Here is a 21,155-nt window from a genome sequence, read left to right on the forward strand (position 1 = left end):
TTTAATCGGGCCACCCTAACACCCTAACACATGCACAAAGAAACAAAAACAGATAAACACAGACTGTGCTTCCATGTTTCCAATTCTTTCCATCATTTGATTCCAATCTCCATAATAAAATCATTTCATTAATGATCCCAAAACCTAAGAAACGCAGTAGGTATTCACATTTCCCTTCAACACTGTTGTAACATTAATCCGAAACAAAAATCTATATCTAAAACACTAAAGAGGAAAGGAGACATGAATCAAATAATCCAAGCATATGGAAATAATGGTTTCAAATAATTTATAAAAAAAAAAAAATCTGTAATGTAATGAGGTGGGTCAGTCATTGAGACCTGTATCTGTCACTATTGTAAAATAAAAACCAAGAAGCTCTTCCAGCCAAATGCCTTGAAGTATATAATTCCAGAATAGTTTATAAAGTATAAAAAAGGCAAAATGAACAAATAACAACTATCTTCCTTCCAGCTATCTGTGTCTTCATGCTGCTGATGATGATCTCAAACATCTCCACACTCAATCCTGCAAGAAGCAGAACCAAATCATGATCAACATCTAAATTAGAATACTAGAAAAAAGAAGAAGCATTGTTAACAATTATCTCTACCTTCTTATGCATTCGAGAGACTTTGTATGCATCAGGGGTTACAGTTGAAGAAAGCCATAAACCAGGAAATACATTCTGCAAAACCATGACATGTCAAGCAAATGAAATGTGATATGATCAGAGGGATAGAAAAAAGAAAGACTCACATCAAGTTGTTTCTGGATGCTCCTCGATCTCTTCTTTACCCTTCTGGATGGTTTTAATCCAGTCATAGCAAAAATATCTTCTTCGATCTCATCCCGAGCGAGTGTGATGGAGAACTTAGTTCTCTGCTTTTTTGCAGCTTCCAGCAGAGGAGCACTGCGAATCTCTGACCCCTTAGGGAGACTCTGTGATGGCTGAAGTTTAGTTTCAGCCATTGCCATTGACGGATTACCTTCATCAGTATCAGATTGCCTCTGGGTATGCCTTCTTGGCCTCAAATTCCATGTCTTGGCCAACGACTCGTCCACTTCCGCCCCTTCAGCAGCATTTGGAGCTTTCCATTCTTCCTGAGCCTCACACGGTTTGTTCTTCTTCGAGGATGCCCTCTTCAGTCGAAACTGGGTCTTCGTTTTGGACTCTTTACTCTCGTCTTTATCATGATCAGAGACTTCAGCAGGCTTATCCTCTTTGATCATGGCTTGATCAGAAGAAGAAGATCCGAAAGAGCCATTCTTTCCACTCTCAGCCTGGGGAGATGTCTTCTTCCGTTTCGCAGCGGGCTCGTGGCTAGACTCAGATTCAGATGAAGAGTCTCTCATCGGAGACTCCTTCCTAACAGATGATTGCCCTGGAGATGATTCATGCGGTGGTAATTGCTGATGGGGGGATGAATCTGCACTTCGACGATGACTGCTCGAGTGGTTCTTCGTCAGCTTCCATTGAGGCAAGGAGAAGCTTAGTGCAGTCTGAGACTTAGCGGGCACAGGTGACGCCATTAGAGTACCTTCTTCAATTGAACTATACAAAGAACCCAACGATCAAAAGAAAGAATAAAGAGAAAAGTAGAAACCAAACCAATGTTGGATATCAGGTAAAAACAAAGCAATGAAAGTGGGTTTTTATCTTACATGGAGCAGATAGCAGAAAGTTGGGTGCTTGCTTCTTCCACGATCAGATCAAAGGCTGAAACAGGGTTGCAAGAGGAGGATTAGTTATGGTAATTCAGAGTTCTTACTCAAGCAGCGGCGGACTCCTCCTTATAAACACATACCCGGAAATGCTTGAAGATGATTAAAACCCTAGCAATGCTCGAAAAGGGAAATCTTCTAGAGGGAATTTTGCGGAAATGAAGAGAGCCATCAGTTCGGAAATGGGAAGAAGGCAAACCATTGCCACGTTCTTCTTCAGTTATATATTTACATTTTATTAATAAATAAATAATAATAAGTAGAAGTAGTTATTCCAACCAAATAACTTGCAACTTGTCGGAATGACAACAGTTTTATTTCATTCAACTATATTTCTTGGTCAAACCTCAAAACTCATGTTTCTTCCTAAGTTATTTTGTTTTATTTTATTGGTTAACCTAAAACAATTAAGGTTAGAACAATTAAATATGTAACAATTTATACATCTATAAAAGGAGAAAACGCGAATTACACGCAATTACATATTTTTCGTATTTTGGTTTTTAGTATTTATTTCCGTTAATAAATAATAATTAGGTGTAGAAATGACTACGCAAATAACTTTAAATTTATATATGACCACAATTTTATTAAATTATATGGTGTAATTTTACAAGATGGTTAAATATTTTTATCCATGCATTTTTATTTATAATACAATTAAGACTATATAGATAATCAATAAAACCTATCACAACTCCATATCAATTACATATTTATTAGGAAGTTATAATTAATAATTATGTTCTTAACATTGCTAACACAAATAATTATTGAAGCCTGGACTTGCTAATAATTGTAGATTTACCCTCAATCATAATTAATAATTTTGTCTTGTGGCAACACAAATAACTTGGAATTTATATATGTAATGACAATTTTATTTAATACTTATGCTATTTCTTTATAAGATGGTTTATTTTCAACTTATGTGGCCCTTTATTTTTATAAGTATTCTTTAAGATAATTAAAGTTAGAGCAATTAAGACTCTAGAGGATTAGCTAAATACATTGATCCCATATCATACATATTTAACCCTTGAATTATAATTAAGAATTAGGTAAATAATTTAGAATACAATGTAACAATCTTATTCAACTTGTAGATATTTTTTTATAAGATGTTAAAATACTTTCTTAACTCATTTTTTATTTTATTTTACGAAGATTGAAGCAAGAGCAATTAAAGTAACATTTATAATGCAAATTAAGACTTGAGAAGAAGTGTCAAACCTACTAGAGAAGTAACTCGCAAGTAGTTGCATAAATATATACCCGATCATAAATAACAATTAGGTCTTCAACATGATAACACTTTATCAAATAACTTAAATTATGATTAATATTTGTGACTAACATTTTATTTTCATCGGTTGTATTTCTTTACAAGATTGTGAGATATTTTCCATACTTTATCGGGATAATCTAACACAATTGAAGGTAGATCATTAAAATAGCAATTCATAAGGCAATTAAGACTCTATATGAATAATCAAACTTACTAGATATGCGACTCATGTGAAATTTACATATTTAACCCGATCATTCTTAGTAATTAGGTCTTAAAATGGCAACACAAAATAAGACAACAATTTTATTCAATTCTACCGTATTTCTATATAAGATGGTGAGATGCTTTTGACCCATGTTTCTCTTTATTTTATCTCAATATTCTAACACAATTGAAGCTAGAGCAATTTATAATGCAATTAGAACTTTAGTTTAATAAAGACACTGCTCGCGAGCAATTGCTTATTTATCATGATGACAATTTTTTATAACTCGATGGCACTTCTTTACATAATGGATGCATGCTTTCACCACATGTTTTTTCTTTAATTAATTTGATACTCTCATTTATCTTTCGTGGAAGTCTCTAATACTAAGAAGAGGACTATAAAGCTTAATAGAGACACTACTCGCGAGAAATTGCATATTTATCATGACGACAAATTTATATGATTCGACGACACTTCTTTACATAATGGATGCACTTTCACCCCATATTTCTCTTTAATTTATACACTTCAATCTATTGAGAGTGGAGAAGACGTAACTCACACGCAATACATATTTGAAGTATTTAGGTTTTTAGTATTTATTCCTATTAATAATTAGTTTTCAAATGGCTACGCAAACCACAATATTTATATATATTAACACAATTTTATTAAATTCGATGGTATAATTTTATAGGATGGTCAAATATTTTTTATCCACGTTTTTAATTTATAATACAATTAAGACTTATAGATAAACAATAAAGCTTATATCCAAAACACAACTTCATATCAATTACATATTTATGGCGAAGTCATAATTAATAATTAGGTTTTTAATATTTCAATACACAAATAATTATCGTGCTAATAATTGTAGATTTACCCTCAATCATATTTAATAATTTCGTCTTCATTGTGGCAACACAAATAACTTGGAATTTATATATGGGACGACAATTTTATTTAATAATATGCTATTTTTTTTTATAAAATGGTCTATTTTCAACTCATGTCAATCTTTATTTTTATAAGTATTCTTAATAAGTGAAAGCAATTAAGACTATAGAGGATTAGACAAATACACAACCGTAACATAGATATTTAACATTAGTTGAATAATTTAGAATACGATGCACCAACCTTATTCAATTTGGAGATATTTATTTATAAGATGTTAAAATACTCAAACTCATGAAAATTGAGGCAAAATCATATCATTTATAATGCAAACTAATACTTGAGAAGAAATGCCAATCTTCTAGAAAAGTGACTCGCGAGTAGTTGCATATTAATATATATACCCGATCATAAATAGCAATTAGATCTTCAACTTGATAACACAAATAACTTGATTATGATTGATATTTGTGACTTAACATTTTATTTTCATAGATGGTATTTCTGTACAAGATTGTGAGATATTTTTCACACTTTATTGGGTAATCTATAACAAATGAAGGTAAATCATTAAAATAGCAATTCATAAGCCAATTAAGACTCTATAGAAACAATCAAGCTTAAGGTGACTCCTGAAATTACACATTTACCTAAATCATTATTAATAATTAGGTCTTAAAATGGCAACAAATTAGATTTATATGATGACAATTTTATTCAATTCAAGGATATTTCTATACAAGATGATGAGATGTTGTTGACCCACGTTTCTCTTTATTTTATCTAATATTCTAACCCAAGCGATCAATTTATAATGCAATTAGGAGTTTAGCTTACTAGAGACACTACTCGTGAGCAATTTCATATTTTTCATGACGGCAAATTTATATAATTCGATGGCACTTCTTTACCTAATGGACGCATGTTTTCACCGCATGTTTCTCTTTAATTTATTTGATACTGTCATTTATCTTTCCGTGTAAGCCCTCGATACTAAGAAGATGACAGTAGGTGTGACCCCGAGAATTGGGCTGCCCCAATCCTATATGAAAAAAATGTGAATTATTTTGTGGTTACCCTAAATTTAGTTAAAAAAAAAAAAATTCGTGAGATTTGAACTCATAACTAAATAAAAGTTATTATTTATCATCTTGAACCACCATACTTAACACTTTTATATTAAGAAACTAATAAATTTAACTAAAAATCTTATTATTTTATTAAATGGGCTACATGGGTGGGCTACCATTAACTCGTGGACTTGGGCTTACTAGGGTCGGAAAATAGGTGTAATACAATTGAAATAGAAATTCACAACACACTTCAATTCATTACTTTATCTAGGGGTGGCAATTTGGGTCAATTTTAGGTTGACGGGTTTGAGTTGACAGGTTAACGGTGAATCTGACCTATTTGACCCGATTTATCTAACTCAACTCGAACCAAACCCAATGTACTTAATTCACATCTCTATTTCAAATTAAAATGACATGAACACAAAACACTAATGAAGTTAAATCATAATTTTACTTTTAAAAAATTGTATAAAAGAAAATGAGTAAGTGAATAAGAAAGAATAACATAAAACTTAACAAAAAGAAATTTATAAACGAATTATCGAGTCTATTTTGGGTCATTTCAGGTTGACCCGATTTTGACCTGTTTATTAATCAGGTTAAACAGGTCGACCTGATTTTGGCCGGAACAAAAATGTACATGACCCTAACATGATTTCTTCGTGTTCGGTCTTGGTTATGTTTTCGTGTCGGGTCCAAAATTATCGGCCATAACTTTATCCAATATTGTAACGGAGTTGAAGCTGAAATAATTTATAATACAATTAAGATAGCAAACCTACCTGATAAACGCGACTGCTAATTTACATATTTTCCATATCATAATTAATAACGAGGTCTTCAAATGACAGCACAAATAACTTGGGATTTATATATATTCTAGGTATTTCTTTACAATTTCTTTACAAGATGATTATATTTTTTAACTTACATATCTATTTACTTTGTCTAGTACTTGACACAATTGAAGCTTGAATAATTGAAAGTAACAATTTTTTTTTGATAAAAGTATTCCAAAATCTTTTTACAAAGCTAAAAAATTATTACAAAGCAACCTTGCAAGTGAAACAACTAAGCTTACTTGGAGACATGACTCGTGGTGAGTTACATGACTCGTATCTTTTTAATAATTAGGTCTTTAAATGGAAACTGAAACAATTTGGAATTTATATATGTGCTGATAAATTTATTCAATTCATGATATTTCATTACAAGAATGTTAGATGCTTTCAACTAAAGTTTCACTTTTATCTTATTTAGTACATTGACACAATTGAAGATAGAACAATTTAAGTACCAATCCACAATGTAACTAAATGTAACTAAGGCTCAAGAGAAAAAAGAAGCTTATCGGAGACAAGACTCATGAGCAATTACATATTCACATAATACTCTGGTCAACTTAATAATTAGGTATTCAAATGACGACACAACTTGGAATTTATAATGCGAGACAAGTTTATTATTCAATCCAACGTTATTTCTTTGTAAGATTTCTTTATAGGACGATCATATATTTTAACCCAAGTTTTTCTTCTTTATTTGGTACACTACCACAACTAAAGCTATAACCATTCATAATATAATTAGGACTCTAGGTTAAGTCTACTAGAGACGAGGTGGGCAGTTACATATTAACATATTTATACTGCATAAATCCTTTTTCTCTTTGGTTCCATATAAAACTCTTTGGAATTTCTCAATTTTCTCTCCGAATTGAGATATCCTTTGTTTCACCCCAAAAGAAAGATTAAATGAATCATTCAAATTTTGGAATAGTTATAATTAATAATTAAGCTTTTAACGTGACAAAGCAAGTAAAGCAAGTAACTTGAAAATGACATATGTGACCATAATTTTATTAAATTCGATGACGTTTTTTTACAAAATGATCATATGCTTTCAGATAATGTCGTCATTTTCTCTAATACAATTGGGGTATGTAACTCGTAAACACTTTTTTTACAAAAATGATCATATGTTTTCGACACATATTTCTCTTTTATCTTGTACCGTACTATAACACAATTGAAGATAAACATATAAACTATCCTATTCAAGACACAACTCACAATCAAGTACATATTTTAATATTAAAAGGACTAATTAATAACTAGCTATTCAAATGACAACACAAATAACTTGAACTTATATATTTCACTATAAATTTATTCAATTTTGACATAACTAAAATTGAAGTAACAATTCAAAATGCAATTAAGATTTGAGATGTTTTTTTGAATAATTGTCTTAGTGGCTAGTGCTCTAAAGATTGTCTCTAAAATATTAACATAAAGTCTAAAAAAAAATAGGCAATTATCAAAAATCTTAAGAAATATACAAAACAAACCTATAGTCGAATGCCTTACAAACATTGATTTTTTTTAGAAAATCACCTATTTAACATGTAATAGGTCAGAAACTCAAAAATCAAGTTTAATAGTTTCTAAAAGACCGCTTAAGATACTTCCAACTATATAACAAAAGAGTTTAAAGAATATCCAATCAAATTGCAATTCCAAAAGACCCAACATCATATTTGTTTGATAACAATAGTCAAAATCGGACAAAATTTCTGATAAATCTACTAAAATGAGATAAAGATCTTCAAATTCAAGATATCTTCCCAAATGTCATAGTTAGACATAAAAATCTTGTAACACATAAATTATAAACTATTGAAAACAATCCAACTTAAAAATATATTTTGAATATGTTTATTATAGATCTAAATAAATAATATATTGTAAGAATTTTTTAGGGTAGTTAAAAAAAAATGTGTTTTTTTTCTTGAGAAAGATAATAAAGTTGGATAATAATATGGTATAAGCCAATTCCGAGCAAAAGAAGTGAGTAATCAATCAATCGCAAAGGGCCCAAACATTCTCAGACTCTCTCTCTCTCTCACGCGTCACATGATGATGGGTCAGATTGGTGAAACTCCGATTAGCTCCAGGCAGCTCTATACGCCGGCGCCGGCGAAGCGTCCACGTGAGGAGAGCGATGCGTCCTCCGAGGGAGCGCCGTCCCCGAAGAGGCGGGTGAAGTCCATGATGGACGTCTTCTACAGGATCGTGCTCCCCTCAAGACAAATCGGTAAGGTTATTGGGAAAGAAGGGTTTCGAATACAGAGGATTCGTGAAAACACCAAAGCAACCATCAAGATTGCTGATGCAATTTCTGTGAGTTATAATATCTACATATTAATAGGTTCTAATTATTATTCTCAATACTGATTCTAATTGATCGGTTTTATGCTGAAAATTGTAATGAGATGTAGTTATCTATCTTTTTCAGAGGCATGAAGAGCGTGTGATCATTATAAGTTCCAAGTACAGTTACAACACCATCTCTGATGCTGAAAATGCTCTATTCCAAATTGCTGATTTGATTCTCCAGGTGATTGTAATTCTTTATTCTAGAGATTGGTTATTTGTATATGCAAATAATTTCATTCTTTGGTTCTGTATTCATGCATTAGGATGATGATGGAAATTCAGTGGCACTGAAGATTGGTGGAGGGCATGTTGCTGCAAATACAATAAGGCTTTTGATTACGGGTTGCCAAGTCGGTGTTTTGATTGGAGTTTCTGGTCAAAGCATTGAGAAATTAAGGATGAAATCTGGTGCCTCAATAACAGTTCTTGCTCAAAATCAACTGCCCCTGTGCGCATCAGCCTATGAGTCTGATCGAGTGGTGCAGGTGAGTCTATCTCATTGTTTTTGTTCGGATCCTTCCATCATGTTGTCTCATACTAGCTTGACTGATCGAGTGGAGAATAATGTTAATTGGCTAATTTATTGTTCGTTTTAACGGATAAACCTAAACTGTTTTCTTATATGAGATTATGGTGTATTAGGTTGAATAAAGCAAAATAGTTTATGAAATGGGCATGGTGTTTCTTTCCTCTATACATACTGTTTATTATCCCCACTGTTTTGAACTCTTTCTTCATTTTGCAAACAAATCTGCCATGTCCTCTCTGATTTTCCCAACTAGTTCTGTTTTTCTTTTATTGAATTGATGTGGGTCTATTACTGGCTGGTGCTTGATGATTTCTGGCTGGATCTTAAGTAAGATGGAAAAACTTACAAAATTATCATGACGTCTTTTCTACCGCAGCTGTTCTATGTCAGCGTTTGATATTATTAAGGAAGATGGTTTCAGATGCGCACTCTACTCCAATCTTCAGTGAGAATCCGACCTGCGCCAGGTAGATCTAATGACTCCACCCCCATCCCTCACAACCCTAATCCCCCTTGATTCCTGTGTGCTGTTCATTTTATCACACACAATCCCCAACCCACACCATGAATCATTTTCCTTTTCTCAACTCCTCTCTCAAGATCCCCCACCCCCAAAAAATGAAAATAAACCCGCCCCATATCCCTATGAGTTTTTATTAAACCTGCATCCTAGATTATAAATATTGTGATTAAACTTTGTCCCTTGTGTCCTTTTGTCATAATTCTGCATTGTTTGGCTAGTGGGTAAAAAACTGTGTTATCATTATCCTATTTAAGAATGGCATTTTCTATCATTCTAAGATGATTGCTGTTTATGTGTTATACAAAATAATGACTAAAATATTGAATGCTTTCAGCAATTTGAGATAAGTATGTAATAGCAGGTTCCTCTACCCGAGGAATCTGCTAGCTCAGTGAATCCAGGTATACAAAGAACAGCTGTTGTCTAGCCAGTTGTGTAGATCGATTCAGTCTAAATTTAATGGTCCACCATCTGTCACATGGATTTGCATTGTTCCAATTTCAGTTGAGGCAGATGTGAAAATGATAGTAACTTTTTTTGTGGCAGCTTGATTTGAAGGTTCTTTAAGATTCTATTATGTTGTGTGAAGTAGCTTGTTGGGGACTTTAAGTGGTTAGGGAAATGGTTGGGTTGGATATTGGATAGTGGGATAGAGACTGCAATAACTGCTAGATTGTGTATATTATTATTATTACTCCTCAAATAGTCAAATTTGTATTAGTGAAATTGAGAATGCATTTGGGCTGAAATTGATTAGCAGTTATTGAGATGCAGGTATCAGGAGATGTGTCTGCAGTAATGAAGGCTTTGATGGAGATTGGAAGTCTATTACGGTTGAGAATTTTTATCTTCTGTCTTTTATTAATCATGTTCCCTTTCTCCGAGCCTCTTGATATGCAGTAATACATTTTTTTTACAGTGACAATCCACCTAAGCAAACAATTGCAATTAGCCCATCTTACAATCTTGGATTCAACCGAGCACCTAAAGCTTATTTGGATCCAAATTCAGGTTGTTCAGTACTATTCCTTTATTGGCTGTTGTAGATCTGATGATAACATTATGTTTGGGAAACATTTTGTAGCTGATTATGTGACGATAGAGATGTTAGTGCTGGAATCAATGGTTGGTGGTTTAATTGGAAGGTGTGGTTCAAACATATCGCGAATTAGAACCGAATCTGGAGCTGCAATTAAGGTTCATTATCAGCGTCCATGTTTTGAATATTTGAATATCTCAGCATTATTTGTTTTCTTTGGTCATCGCAGGTTCATGGAGGAAAAGGTGCTCAAAATCACAGAAAACTTCAGATTGGCGGTAGTGCTCAACAAGTAAATAATTTATATTACTCATAAATTCTAGCTCAAAGACTCTTGTCTTATTCCTTTTACCCAAAAAGGAATTTTAAATTAATATAGGTTGCACGGGCAAAGCAAAGAATAGACGAGTACGTGTATTCTGAATACATACAACAATATGGGATTGAAGCAAGTGGCGTTCATCATCATCATGATCCTCGAGTTGGCTTGCAATCATCAACAATACAACCTTCCATGATACAACAAGCCATTGCTCAACCAATAATGTATGTTCCTTATCTTTGATTTGGTTTGATGAGGGAAAAATAATTTATTTAGGTTCAGAAAAGCATATCAATCATTGGCTTTGCTGTGTCTAGCTGGTTTTAGATAAAATTGAAAATTAAATGCTAAATTTTTATACATATATATAAAGAAATTTGATTGATTTTCATGAGTTGAAGTTGTATTTTTTACAGTTCTTACTAGATTAACGAGTTAAGTCATTCTTATGTAAACAGGAATCACGGGGCTGGAATGGGGATGATGAACGCCGCCGCATCTGCCTATCCGCCTTATTATGGAGCGATTAGAGCCAGCCAAGTTCCAGCCTTTTCAGGATATTCTTATCCTGCACACCAAATGTAGTGAAATTATATGAAGGTATAAATATAATAGGTATTTAAAAATGTGTATGCATTCCTTTGAAGCCCAAACAACTTTATTATATTTTCAGTCACAGATTGTTTGGATAATTGGGTGTTATAATCTCCATACATTTTTTTCAATAATGTATTATTTTTTCTATACCGGAGTTTATATTTGGAATAACCTAGGTGAATAATTATTAGGTGTTTTTAAATAATAATTTATGAGATAATCTTATTTTAAAAGTGATATCAAACAATTATCTCTTTTAAATAATCTATTTTACCCACTCCTCTTCTCCAATACCAAACTAAAGTATCAATGATGATTTAACTTTTTTATTTTCTAATTGATAAAAAAAAAACTTTAATTTATAATAATCTAAACCGAAACTCAATCAGGCAGCAGAAACCGACAAGAATTGCGACAAACAGTAAAACTAGACATTAATAGCACTCTCTTTCTTTAAAGACAATTCCTTTGATCATAAGTCTTCTTTTTTTCTTTTAGCTTCTTCTTCTTCTTCATCTGTGTTCATCAATGGCGAAACCCGATCCACATGAAGATCCAGTTCATCCAAACCCAAGTAAGTCAATCTTCTCTTACCTCCTCCCAAAGCTTATCTTCCTTGCATTTCTCCTCTTTATCCCCCTTTCTCCTTCTCGAGCTCCAGAATTCATAAACCAAACCATTTTCGCCCAGTTCTGGGAATTCCTTCACATTCTTTTCTTCGGCATTGCCGTCTCCTATGGATTATTAAGCCGGAGAAATCAATATGCCGGTACCCACGCGCCGCTGTCTCAATCTCAGACCCAAAATTACTTTTCTGGGATTCTTCATTTCCCTTCAGTTTCCGAAGAGAAAATGAAGACAGAGACGTGGAATTCTCGCTATTTGGCACCCAGATCCATGGAGATATTGTCGGTTCCTGATGAACGGATAAAACCCAGATCGGAGATTGAATATAAGCCATTAGGGTTGCCTATTCGAAGTTTGAGATCAAGAAAAGTGGAGGTTATTAAAGAAGAATCTTCTGATCAGAGAAGCTGGTCTAGCTCGGATTCGGTGAGCTCAGTTGAAATGGAGAGGGGGAAAGTTAGGGGTTTGGTTCCTATGAACTTGGAGAAGAAATTCATCAAGGAAGCTTCTTCGGCAATTCCATGGAAGAGGAGCTCGGGAAGGAGGAAGAAGAAGATTGATGAATCTGAGGACTTTTGGGCGTCTGTACTGTCTGAAAACAGTTCTTCTCCTCCTCCATTGCCGAATTATTATTATTCTTCTTCGAAAACCCAGAACATGGAAAGAGATGATTGTTCTCATGAAGTTGGTAATTTGGATGGAAGAGCCTTATTTAGGGGGAAATCTGTGAGAACAATTAGAACAGAGAATTTGTATAAAAAGACTGATAATAATAATAATTATAACAATCTGGTCTATCAACAAGAATCATCATCTCCCAAACAGGAGGATGATCAGAAGAAGAAGGATGATGAGGCTGATCGAAAGGGAAGAGACCAACAGGAAGAGGAAGAAGAAGAAGAAGCTGAACAGAGGAGTAGTAGTAATGTTGACAGCAGCGCCATTGAAGAAGAAGAAGAAAGTGTGGAAGGAGGAACTGGTTTGGAAGAAGAAGTTGATGATCATGATGATGATGGGAAGGAGGTTGATAGGAAGGCTGATGAATTTATTGCAAAGTTTAGGGAGCAAATTAGGCTTCAAAAGATAAATTCGGCTAGAGGGTTCAAACATTGGAAGTAGCTCTCATCTTCTTGATTTACTGCAATGCTAGTTTCATGATTAATTATTGCTATGAGATCTCACACATGTAATTTTGATTTTTTGTTAAAATCTGTATTTTATTCTCTATGAGAAATTTAATGGGTATCTAAGTATTCATAAATATTAACTTACCAAGAAATTGTTCAAAGGGTATCCATAAATGTCAACATGAATTTGATCCTTTTTTTTAGAAAACTATTCAAGGTCATTTAAGGGTAAAAACTTACATTAGTTCATATATTAGAGAAAATCTCGCCTTAAACATTGAACTTTCGGGACTTCTTCGAAGTTGATGGACCAATTTTGACATGACCCTAATTTTTTGAATTCGTGAGTCCTCCACGTATGAATAAGGGCATGATCATGTATAAATAAGGGCATGATCATCGAAGAAGCATATGTAATCTTCATTCTTTCTTGTTCTTGAAAAACCTTACATTTCTTTCCATGCACACTTATACACAAAGTCACAATATAGTTGCTTTTGGCCTTCCCAAGCACACTTTCTAGTTTCATGAGGGATTTTATACTTCTTTTACCTATAAATAGAAATTTCATATGTAACCCAAAATCCCATCCTTTTTGTTTGTGGGAATCATAGATTTTATTTCTACCTCCAAGTTCATAAAATCCAATCTTTAATAGTCTACTACCTACATGTGTGACTACATGGCAATAATGTGGTTTTTCATTTAAAGAGCCTTCAACAACTTACTTTAAATGTGGATTCAATGGAGTCTAATTGTGATTTTTATAAAAAAAAATGTCAATATGATTAATGATATATTTTAGAAAATAAAAATTAATCTCTTTTAAAAATAAAATTAAAATCTTTGGAAATTTACAATATTTTAAACAAATCTCTGGCTAATTTGATTTTAACTAAAGTTGTTTTGTATCAGTTAGATGGATTAATTGTTTTTTTTTATTAAAATTTACATACTAAATCTCTTAGAGCCTATGTTATTTTGTCATGACAATGAAAAAAAAAATGTTGTTTGATATGAATAGGTTTTAATAATCAAACATCACTTTATTCATTTTTTTCATTAATTACATAATTAAATTTAAATATTAAAATATTTCATATTTATTTATTTTTTAAATAAACCTCAAAATCACCTGCCTAACATATTTTAAATAAAACCGATTTATTTCATTAAACCCAAAGTAAAACTCTTTCATACGGCTCTAAGTAAGCCTCACAATCTCATAAGTAATGTCAAATTCAATTATAATAAAAAATTATTAATAAAAATTCCAAATTTATTAATTATTAATGACCAAGACTATTATTTGGTTAAATTAAATTATTTTTTAATTTATGAATTAAAATTTTTATTCATGATAATTTTGAAGTTAAATTAAAAAATTAGTATGATTAGGGCCGCCCAACAACTATATAGGGAAATTTGATGAGATGACCCTAAAAATTGTCTTATTTGGATCCATAGTCACCGCCTAATTTTAATTGCGTTGGTGATCACTTTATTTATTTTTTTAACGAAAATACCCCTTTCTCGAAACACGATGGGCCTTAGCGGATGAGAAAAAGTTTTTATATAAATACTCAAATTTTTTTCATTTCGTTGTTTTCCTTTTTTTCTCTTCTCTCTTCTTTCTCTCTCGCGACGGCACGGTGACGAAACTCTAAATGAACAAATCATACAAATCGACGACGAATATCAGGTGATTGGATCGATTTATGTTCTTATTTCCAATATGTTCATCTTCAAACCTTAAACTATGAGGTTGTTCTTATTATTCATTTTATTGTTCATTTGGTTCATATTGGTTGTTCATCTTATTCATATTGGTTGTTCATCTTTTCGATGATGATATTTGCAGATGATGCTCTGAATCGGTTCCGTTTCAGGGAAGATTCGTGTGATCTCGCGAAGCGATACGGTGGTCACGCGAAGGCTCATCGCGTCACGCGAAGCGGCACGGTCGTCACGCGAAGCGACATTGAGTTGTACTTAGATTTGTGTAAAACACAAGATTCGATTCCTATTGTTTTCAGCTGAATGAACAATGTTTTTTTTGTTTGATTAAAGAATTTGTGCTCATATTTATGCATATTTGTCTGTCTTGTCTTATCAGTTAAGTTCCTAACTATGGTTGAGACTTTTGCTAGAGTTTACTTAGTATTTAAGGGCATTAATTTAAATAGATTTAGGGTTATGTTAAATATTATGAACAAACATTGTATCATCAACTCTATCAATCTTTTCTCTACTATGTTTTAGTCTCAGTCTATAGGTGTAAATCTCAATTGATTTGAGATTAATTTCAAATAAACTTATTTTCGAATTAAGAATTTGTTACAGTAATTAAGGTTATTTGAAAAAACAAGGCCTTATAAATTATTCAAAAAACAATTGTCACAAAGAACCAAATTTAAGATAATCTAACAATTGGATAATCATTCACTAAAACCAGTGAAAAAGATAAATAGAAACAAGTGTATTATTAATCACTTTAAATAGTTGTCTTTCTAAGCAATCTTAGAATATCAAAAGATGCAAAGAACATTGAAAAACAAAAACTTCCAACAAAATCCGACTTATAAGGTAAAACAAAACGCCCAAGGGATGGCCCTTCGCGTGACGATCATGCCGCTTGCGTAACTCAATGGGCCTTCGCGTGACGACCATGCCACTTCGCGTAACCCGATGTGCCTTCGCGTGACGACCATGCCACTTCGCGTAACCCGATGAGCCTTCGCGTGACGACCGTGTTGCTTCGCATAACACGATGGACCTTTGCGTAACGCGATGGCTTCGCGTGACCATCGTGTCGCTTTGCGTAACGCGATAGGCTTTCGCGTGACGACCGTGCCGCTTTGTGTGACCACTGTGCCGCTTTGCGAGATCACACGAATCTTCCCTGAAACAGAACCGATTCAGAGTATCATCGACAAATATCATGGCAATAAGATGAACAATAAGAACAACCTCATGGTTTAGGGTTTGAAAATAAACATAATGGAAATAAGAACATAAATCGATCCAATCACCTGATATTCGTCGTCGATCTGTATAATTTGTTTATTTAGGGTTCCGACGCCATATCATAGCGAGAGAAAAGAAGAGAGAACGTAAAATAATGAAATGAAAAAAATTAAGTATTTATATAAAAACTTTTTCTCCACGTTTTGCGAGGGGTATTTTGTAAAAAAAAATTAAAATGGTCAGAATAATTAAAATTAAGCGGTAACACAGATTTAAGGCAATCTTCAAGGTCATTTCGACTTTTTTATATATATATATATATAATTCATGCCTACATCCAAACCTTTTATAGTAAAAAATTTATGCATGATAAATTTGTAAATTAATTTTAATTTGATAAATTTGTAAATTAATTTTAATCAATTTTAATATTAATAAAACAAAATTAATTAAAAAAGTAAAATTAATAAATAATATTTTGAAAGGAATTAAAAAGAAATTGATTAGTAAGTTAAATTAAATTTTAGAAAGTTAAAAATAGGATTAAATGAGACGTTTGGTAAAACCCAAATCAGGCAAAGCGTTAACATTCCTTTTCCCCCTTTGTTGAGAGAGAAAGTAAGGTTAGAGAAGAAAGAGAAGAAAGAGAAGAGAGAGAGAGAGAGAGAGAGAGAGAGAGAGAGAGATTGCTCCGTCTTCCCACTTGGCAAGAAATCGCGGAAGGAAGGTATTCTATTCTTTAATTCCACTTTTCATTCCTATTGCTTTGTCCGTAGGTGATCGATCGTTCTTCCGCAGCTCAATTCTAGGGTTTCATCATCCATTTCCCTCTTCTCTTCTTCTATGGGAGGATCGATCAACATCATCATGTACATTATTCCCGATCTTTTCTCTTTTATTTCTTCTTCTACAAATCTATGTTTTTCCTCTTCAAATCTAGTGCCGTGGACGTGAATTCCTATGTTATTTACCCACTTTTCCTTTTCCCTTTCCCTTTTTCTTCTTTCAATTTAATCGCCAATCGTCGTTTTAAGCCGCTCCTCCTCATAGCTTCTCTAATCCTCGCCTAGTTCTAATTTTGAGCCATATATATATATATATATTGGAGTTATGCATATTGAACAACTTAATGAATGCGGGGAGACAGAATCTGTCGAGGACCAGTTATTATTTAATGATCTTTCTCCAACCACTGTTTTAGTTTGGGATACAAAACGGGTTTTGGTTGGAGCTGGAGCTAGAGCTCTTTTCTATCCAACTCTCCTATACAATGTTGTCAGGAACAAGATTCAATCTGAGTTCCGCTGGTGGGACGAAATTGATCAGGTATATATATATCTATATATCTATATACACATGTCTCGTTGAATTCTGTTCCTTCTAGTTGTAGTATATCAGTATTTGAGTGGGGGTAATTTTGCATGATGCTAGTATCTAGTTGAGTTTTCAATTTCAGGGCCTTTTAGATGTAATAATAACAGGTGTCCTGTTACCTGTTACATGTTGGGAACTTACAGGAATAAGCTTATTTAATATAGGAAGATTGTCAAGCATAAAAGTGAAATAAAAGAAGTTGCACTTCATCAAATATTGATTCCATATTATGCAATTGATACATCTTATATTGACATTCTCCGTTTCTTTTCAGTTTGTATTGCTAGGTGCCGTGCCATTTCCTGCTGATGTTCCGCGCTTGAAGAGCCTTGGCGTTCATGGAGTTGTTACGCTTAATGAATCATATGAAACTTTGGTTCATACATCACTCTATCATGTAAGTATTTTTTGCATGAATTCAATATGGATTTCACTCTGTTATTCTTATTTTTAGGATGATATTGAATCACAATAGAAGTAACCAGGAGGCCTCGAGTTGTAATAGTTGTGTGTTCATGTTATACTAGCTATTACACATTGGTATTCACTAAGGCATTTCATCAAGATTTAATCTAAATAACCCCTTACCACATCATCAATCATTTGATCATTCAAATCATCTATAAAATATAAAAATACCCGTACTTTATTTTTATAACATTTTAAATATTAAATACAAATGATATTTTAGTCATTTGGTCTTGATAATCCAATTTTTCATCAAAACAATGTTTTTCCCACAAAAAAATCGGACTATTTAAAAAAAAAGTAAAAACCCTTAAAGAAACAAGTTCTAAGAAGATTCCTGTCACGCTTCTTTGGAAGAAGTTTGTAATGTTTTTCATAACTGTAAGTGAATTGGCAACAAAAGTCAGTTATTTTAGCTCATTAAAAAGAGCTGTTCATTTACATACAACTCATTTCACTCAGATGCTGTATTTCTGATCACTGTATAATTTCTTCTTCTTAGGCTTATGGCATCGATCATTTGGTGATCCCTACAAGAGACTATCTCTTTGCTCCATCCCTAACTGATATTTGTCAAGCCGTGGATTTCATCCATGGTAAGGGCGTGCTTGTTTGCTCATATCATTATTCATAAACATTCACACTTTGTAAAGGAAAACAGAAAGAAAGCAAAAATGATCTCTCCAGTAAAGGAATATTTTTTCTTTTTTTATTTCCATATTGGGAAACACAAAATAGTCTCTCTATTTACCAAAACTCAAATTAAACCCTAACAAATTCATATGGTAATATCATCTCTAGTAAACCATTTAACAAATTCAAATTAAAGTATTACACTTTCTTATGAACTGTTCTGAATGGGATCAATGTAAATATTTTATGTGTTGTTTATGAAGACAATGCATCCCGTGGTTTAGCAACGTATGTTCACTGTAAGGCTGGGAGGGGACGTAGCACGACGATTGTTCTTTGCTACTTGGTACGTGTAAAAACTTTTTCTAAGATCTTGAAATTCATCTCATATATGCAAAAGCAGTAATTTCCTTTCCTCGTTTGATTACTTGCACAAACAGGTGAAACACAAGCATATGACACCTGATGTTGCATATCAATATGTGAAGTCCATTAGGCCAAGAGTGCTCTTGGCTTCTGCTCAGCGGCAGGTTTGTTTGATTCCTCTACTAATTAAAATTGAAACAACCTTCATTTGAGTCACGTCTTTTACTTCTATTAGGGTTTGAATGATTTTTTGTAGGCTGTCCAAGATTATTACAACTACAACAATATGAGTGAGAGAACTGATGATGAAAGTAGTGGTCGTGTGTTAATGAAGATTACTAGATCGGTGGTGGGGTTTGAGGAGGAGGATGGGTCGGTGGTGGTAATAACTGAATCGGATCTGAATGGTTATGATGAGAATAATGATGATAATGTGAGATTTGCGAAACTGAGCGTTGCTTGCAGAGTTCAATTTGCGAGGCTTTCCTGCATATGGCTTCGATGCCATGGCCAAAATGTTTACAGTAAAGAACTGGAGAGTTCAGTCGGGACTACCAGTATTCGGGTGTATTGAGATCAGCAGCAGTTACTAACAAGGGTTATGCTGCTGTAACTGCAACTGCTACCTTTTTTTCTCTTTTTCTTTTTTTTTTTTTTCTGGAAAGTTGGGGTGAGTTTTTGTATTTTTTCCCTGGACTTGTGTATATGTTATGAGGGAAAAAACAGAGGAAAGTAAGTAAAACAGGGTGTACTTTTGTGTCTGCTGACATGAAGCTGCTGTTGGATGCAAATATATGTGTACATAATATAAGAGTGTTATTTTCTTCTTCTTCTCAAGTCTAGTATGTTGGATTTTATAATATGTTATTTAAGATCAAATACTTCATTGAACTTATAATGCAAGGTATATGCTGTGATGATGGCTGATATTTATGTGACATGGAAATGGATAGCTCAACTAGACAGTCATGTCCTCCCTCTTTAAATCAAAGTGTTCTTATTGAAACCCTATTCATCTATAAGGTGAAACCCATGACACTGATGTTAATAATTTTGCTCTTATAAGTTGAAGATGAAAGTCGAGATTGTTTGATATAATCGAAACACATGTACACGAGAATTTTGATAAAGTGGGGCAATTATTTAAAATAAAATTTACAGACATGGTGATCAAGTTCTATGAATGTAAATTGGAATTCAACTTTGAGGAGCCTGGTGTTTGTTCCCTGAGAGCTATGCAGTCTCAGGAGTGGAAGGGACAGCAGAAACGTTCTTGGGGAAGATTCTTCTGGAAAGCTTGACAAAAACGAGGGCTAAAACAGTGGCGGATGGTACAAATATAACGTCGGGTATGACCTTCACCATACTAAGTTGTGGCACTTTCTCTCCTGCTTTCTTTACTACCATGGCTGCTGGGGGTGTTACTAGACCTGTGATAATTGAAGAATTGTCCAACTTGCTCAGGCTTGCATTTCTCCTCACAAATTCTACGAAAATCTCCTTTCTTTCTTCTTTCGTTCCACCTTCTTTCCATTTCGCAAAACACTCCTATTATCAAAACACAAAAATACAGATAAGGGATTTTCATTTGGTAAATAGGGAGGATCAGGGATGGAAGAAGAGAGAAAAGACGAGGGACCTCTACTAACTGCCTCGATGGAGCATCATAGTGTTTTCCAGGCAATGCTGAATTGAATGTGCTGAGACAGATCAACCATACATACATACACAGATTCAGTACTTAGATTTGGTGGTCTTGTTTGATGTGGGTTAGTTTCAAATAACCCAATGCGCGTATTCAATAACTTTGATTTTCAATAATCTGAAATAACTCCCTAGATCAAAACAAGGCCTCAGTAGATGACGATGAGTTGTTACTTACTTGAAGATGTCAAGAATGGCTAAGTGGAAGTCCTCAAAGCTTTTGATATCTTTGTCCAAGAATCGATGGTAAAGTGTTCCCGTCACCAAATTCAACATCTGATTTGATGGCGATCCTAATGCAGCCATATTTTACATCATTATGGATGGATATTGGATACAAGAGAAGAAGAAAAAAAGTAGACAAACCTTTTCCCATTAAGCTCATGATCATCCCCATCTCTTTCTCAATCCTTCTCCTAAACCCTAAATCGCCATCAAATTGTACTTATTCATGCCACAGA

The 21,155-nt window shown here is 33.4% G+C and overlaps 5 protein-coding genes across 5 annotated transcripts; 3 read left to right on the top strand and 2 right to left on the bottom strand.

Annotated features, from left to right (window-relative positions):
• Positions 1–244: 244 nt before the first annotated feature.
• On the bottom strand, positions 245–1,901 carry LOC124927377 (microtubule-associated protein 1B-like). Its single transcript, XM_047467784.1, has 4 exons — positions 1,666–1,901; positions 760–1,555; positions 614–688; positions 245–528 (listed from the first exon to the last, which is right to left on the bottom strand). Exons 2-4 carry the CDS (start codon positions 1,531–1,533, stop codon positions 523–525), a joined length of 855 nt encoding a protein of 284 aa, XP_047323740.1. The 5' UTR covers positions 1,534–1,555; positions 1,666–1,901; the 3' UTR covers positions 245–522.
• Positions 1,902–8,055: 6,154 nt separating this feature from the next.
• Positions 8,056–11,575, top strand: LOC124925467 (poly(rC)-binding protein 4-like). Its single transcript, XM_047465473.1, has 9 exons — positions 8,056–8,382; positions 8,498–8,599; positions 8,682–8,903; positions 10,245–10,303; positions 10,390–10,481; positions 10,555–10,667; positions 10,739–10,801; positions 10,889–11,055; positions 11,290–11,575. Exons 1-9 carry the CDS (start codon positions 8,116–8,118, stop codon positions 11,414–11,416), a joined length of 1,212 nt encoding a protein of 403 aa, XP_047321429.1. The 5' UTR covers positions 8,056–8,115; the 3' UTR covers positions 11,417–11,575.
• A 199-nt stretch (positions 11,576–11,774) lies between these two features.
• LOC124926953 (DNA ligase 1-like) lies at positions 11,775–13,268 on the top strand. The gene has a single exon (XM_047467288.1). It carries the CDS (start codon positions 11,957–11,959, stop codon positions 13,172–13,174), a length of 1,218 nt encoding a protein of 405 aa, XP_047323244.1. The 5' UTR covers positions 11,775–11,956; the 3' UTR covers positions 13,175–13,268.
• A 3,497-nt stretch (positions 13,269–16,765) lies between these two features.
• Positions 16,766–19,818, top strand: LOC124925884 (phosphatidylglycerophosphate phosphatase PTPMT2-like). Its single transcript, XM_047466005.1, has 6 exons — positions 16,766–17,475; positions 17,798–17,920; positions 18,494–18,587; positions 18,888–18,970; positions 19,065–19,154; positions 19,247–19,818. Exons 1-6 carry the CDS (start codon positions 17,260–17,262, stop codon positions 19,562–19,564), a joined length of 924 nt encoding a protein of 307 aa, XP_047321961.1. The 5' UTR covers positions 16,766–17,259; the 3' UTR covers positions 19,565–19,818.
• Positions 19,819–20,056: 238 nt separating this feature from the next.
• LOC124925590 lies at positions 20,057–21,111 on the bottom strand. The gene is made up of 4 exons (XM_047465635.1): positions 21,061–21,111; positions 20,873–20,987; positions 20,630–20,690; positions 20,057–20,538 (listed from the first exon to the last, which is right to left on the bottom strand). Exons 1-4 carry the CDS (start codon positions 21,089–21,091, stop codon positions 20,224–20,226), a joined length of 522 nt encoding a protein of 173 aa, XP_047321591.1. The 5' UTR covers positions 21,092–21,111; the 3' UTR covers positions 20,057–20,223.
• Positions 21,112–21,155: the final 44 nt, after the last annotated feature.

Source organism: Impatiens glandulifera, chromosome 2 (genome assembly GCF_907164915.1).
Source record: "Impatiens glandulifera chromosome 2, dImpGla2.1, whole genome shotgun sequence".
NCBI classification, from domain to species: domain Eukaryota; kingdom Viridiplantae; phylum Streptophyta; class Magnoliopsida; order Ericales; family Balsaminaceae; genus Impatiens; species Impatiens glandulifera.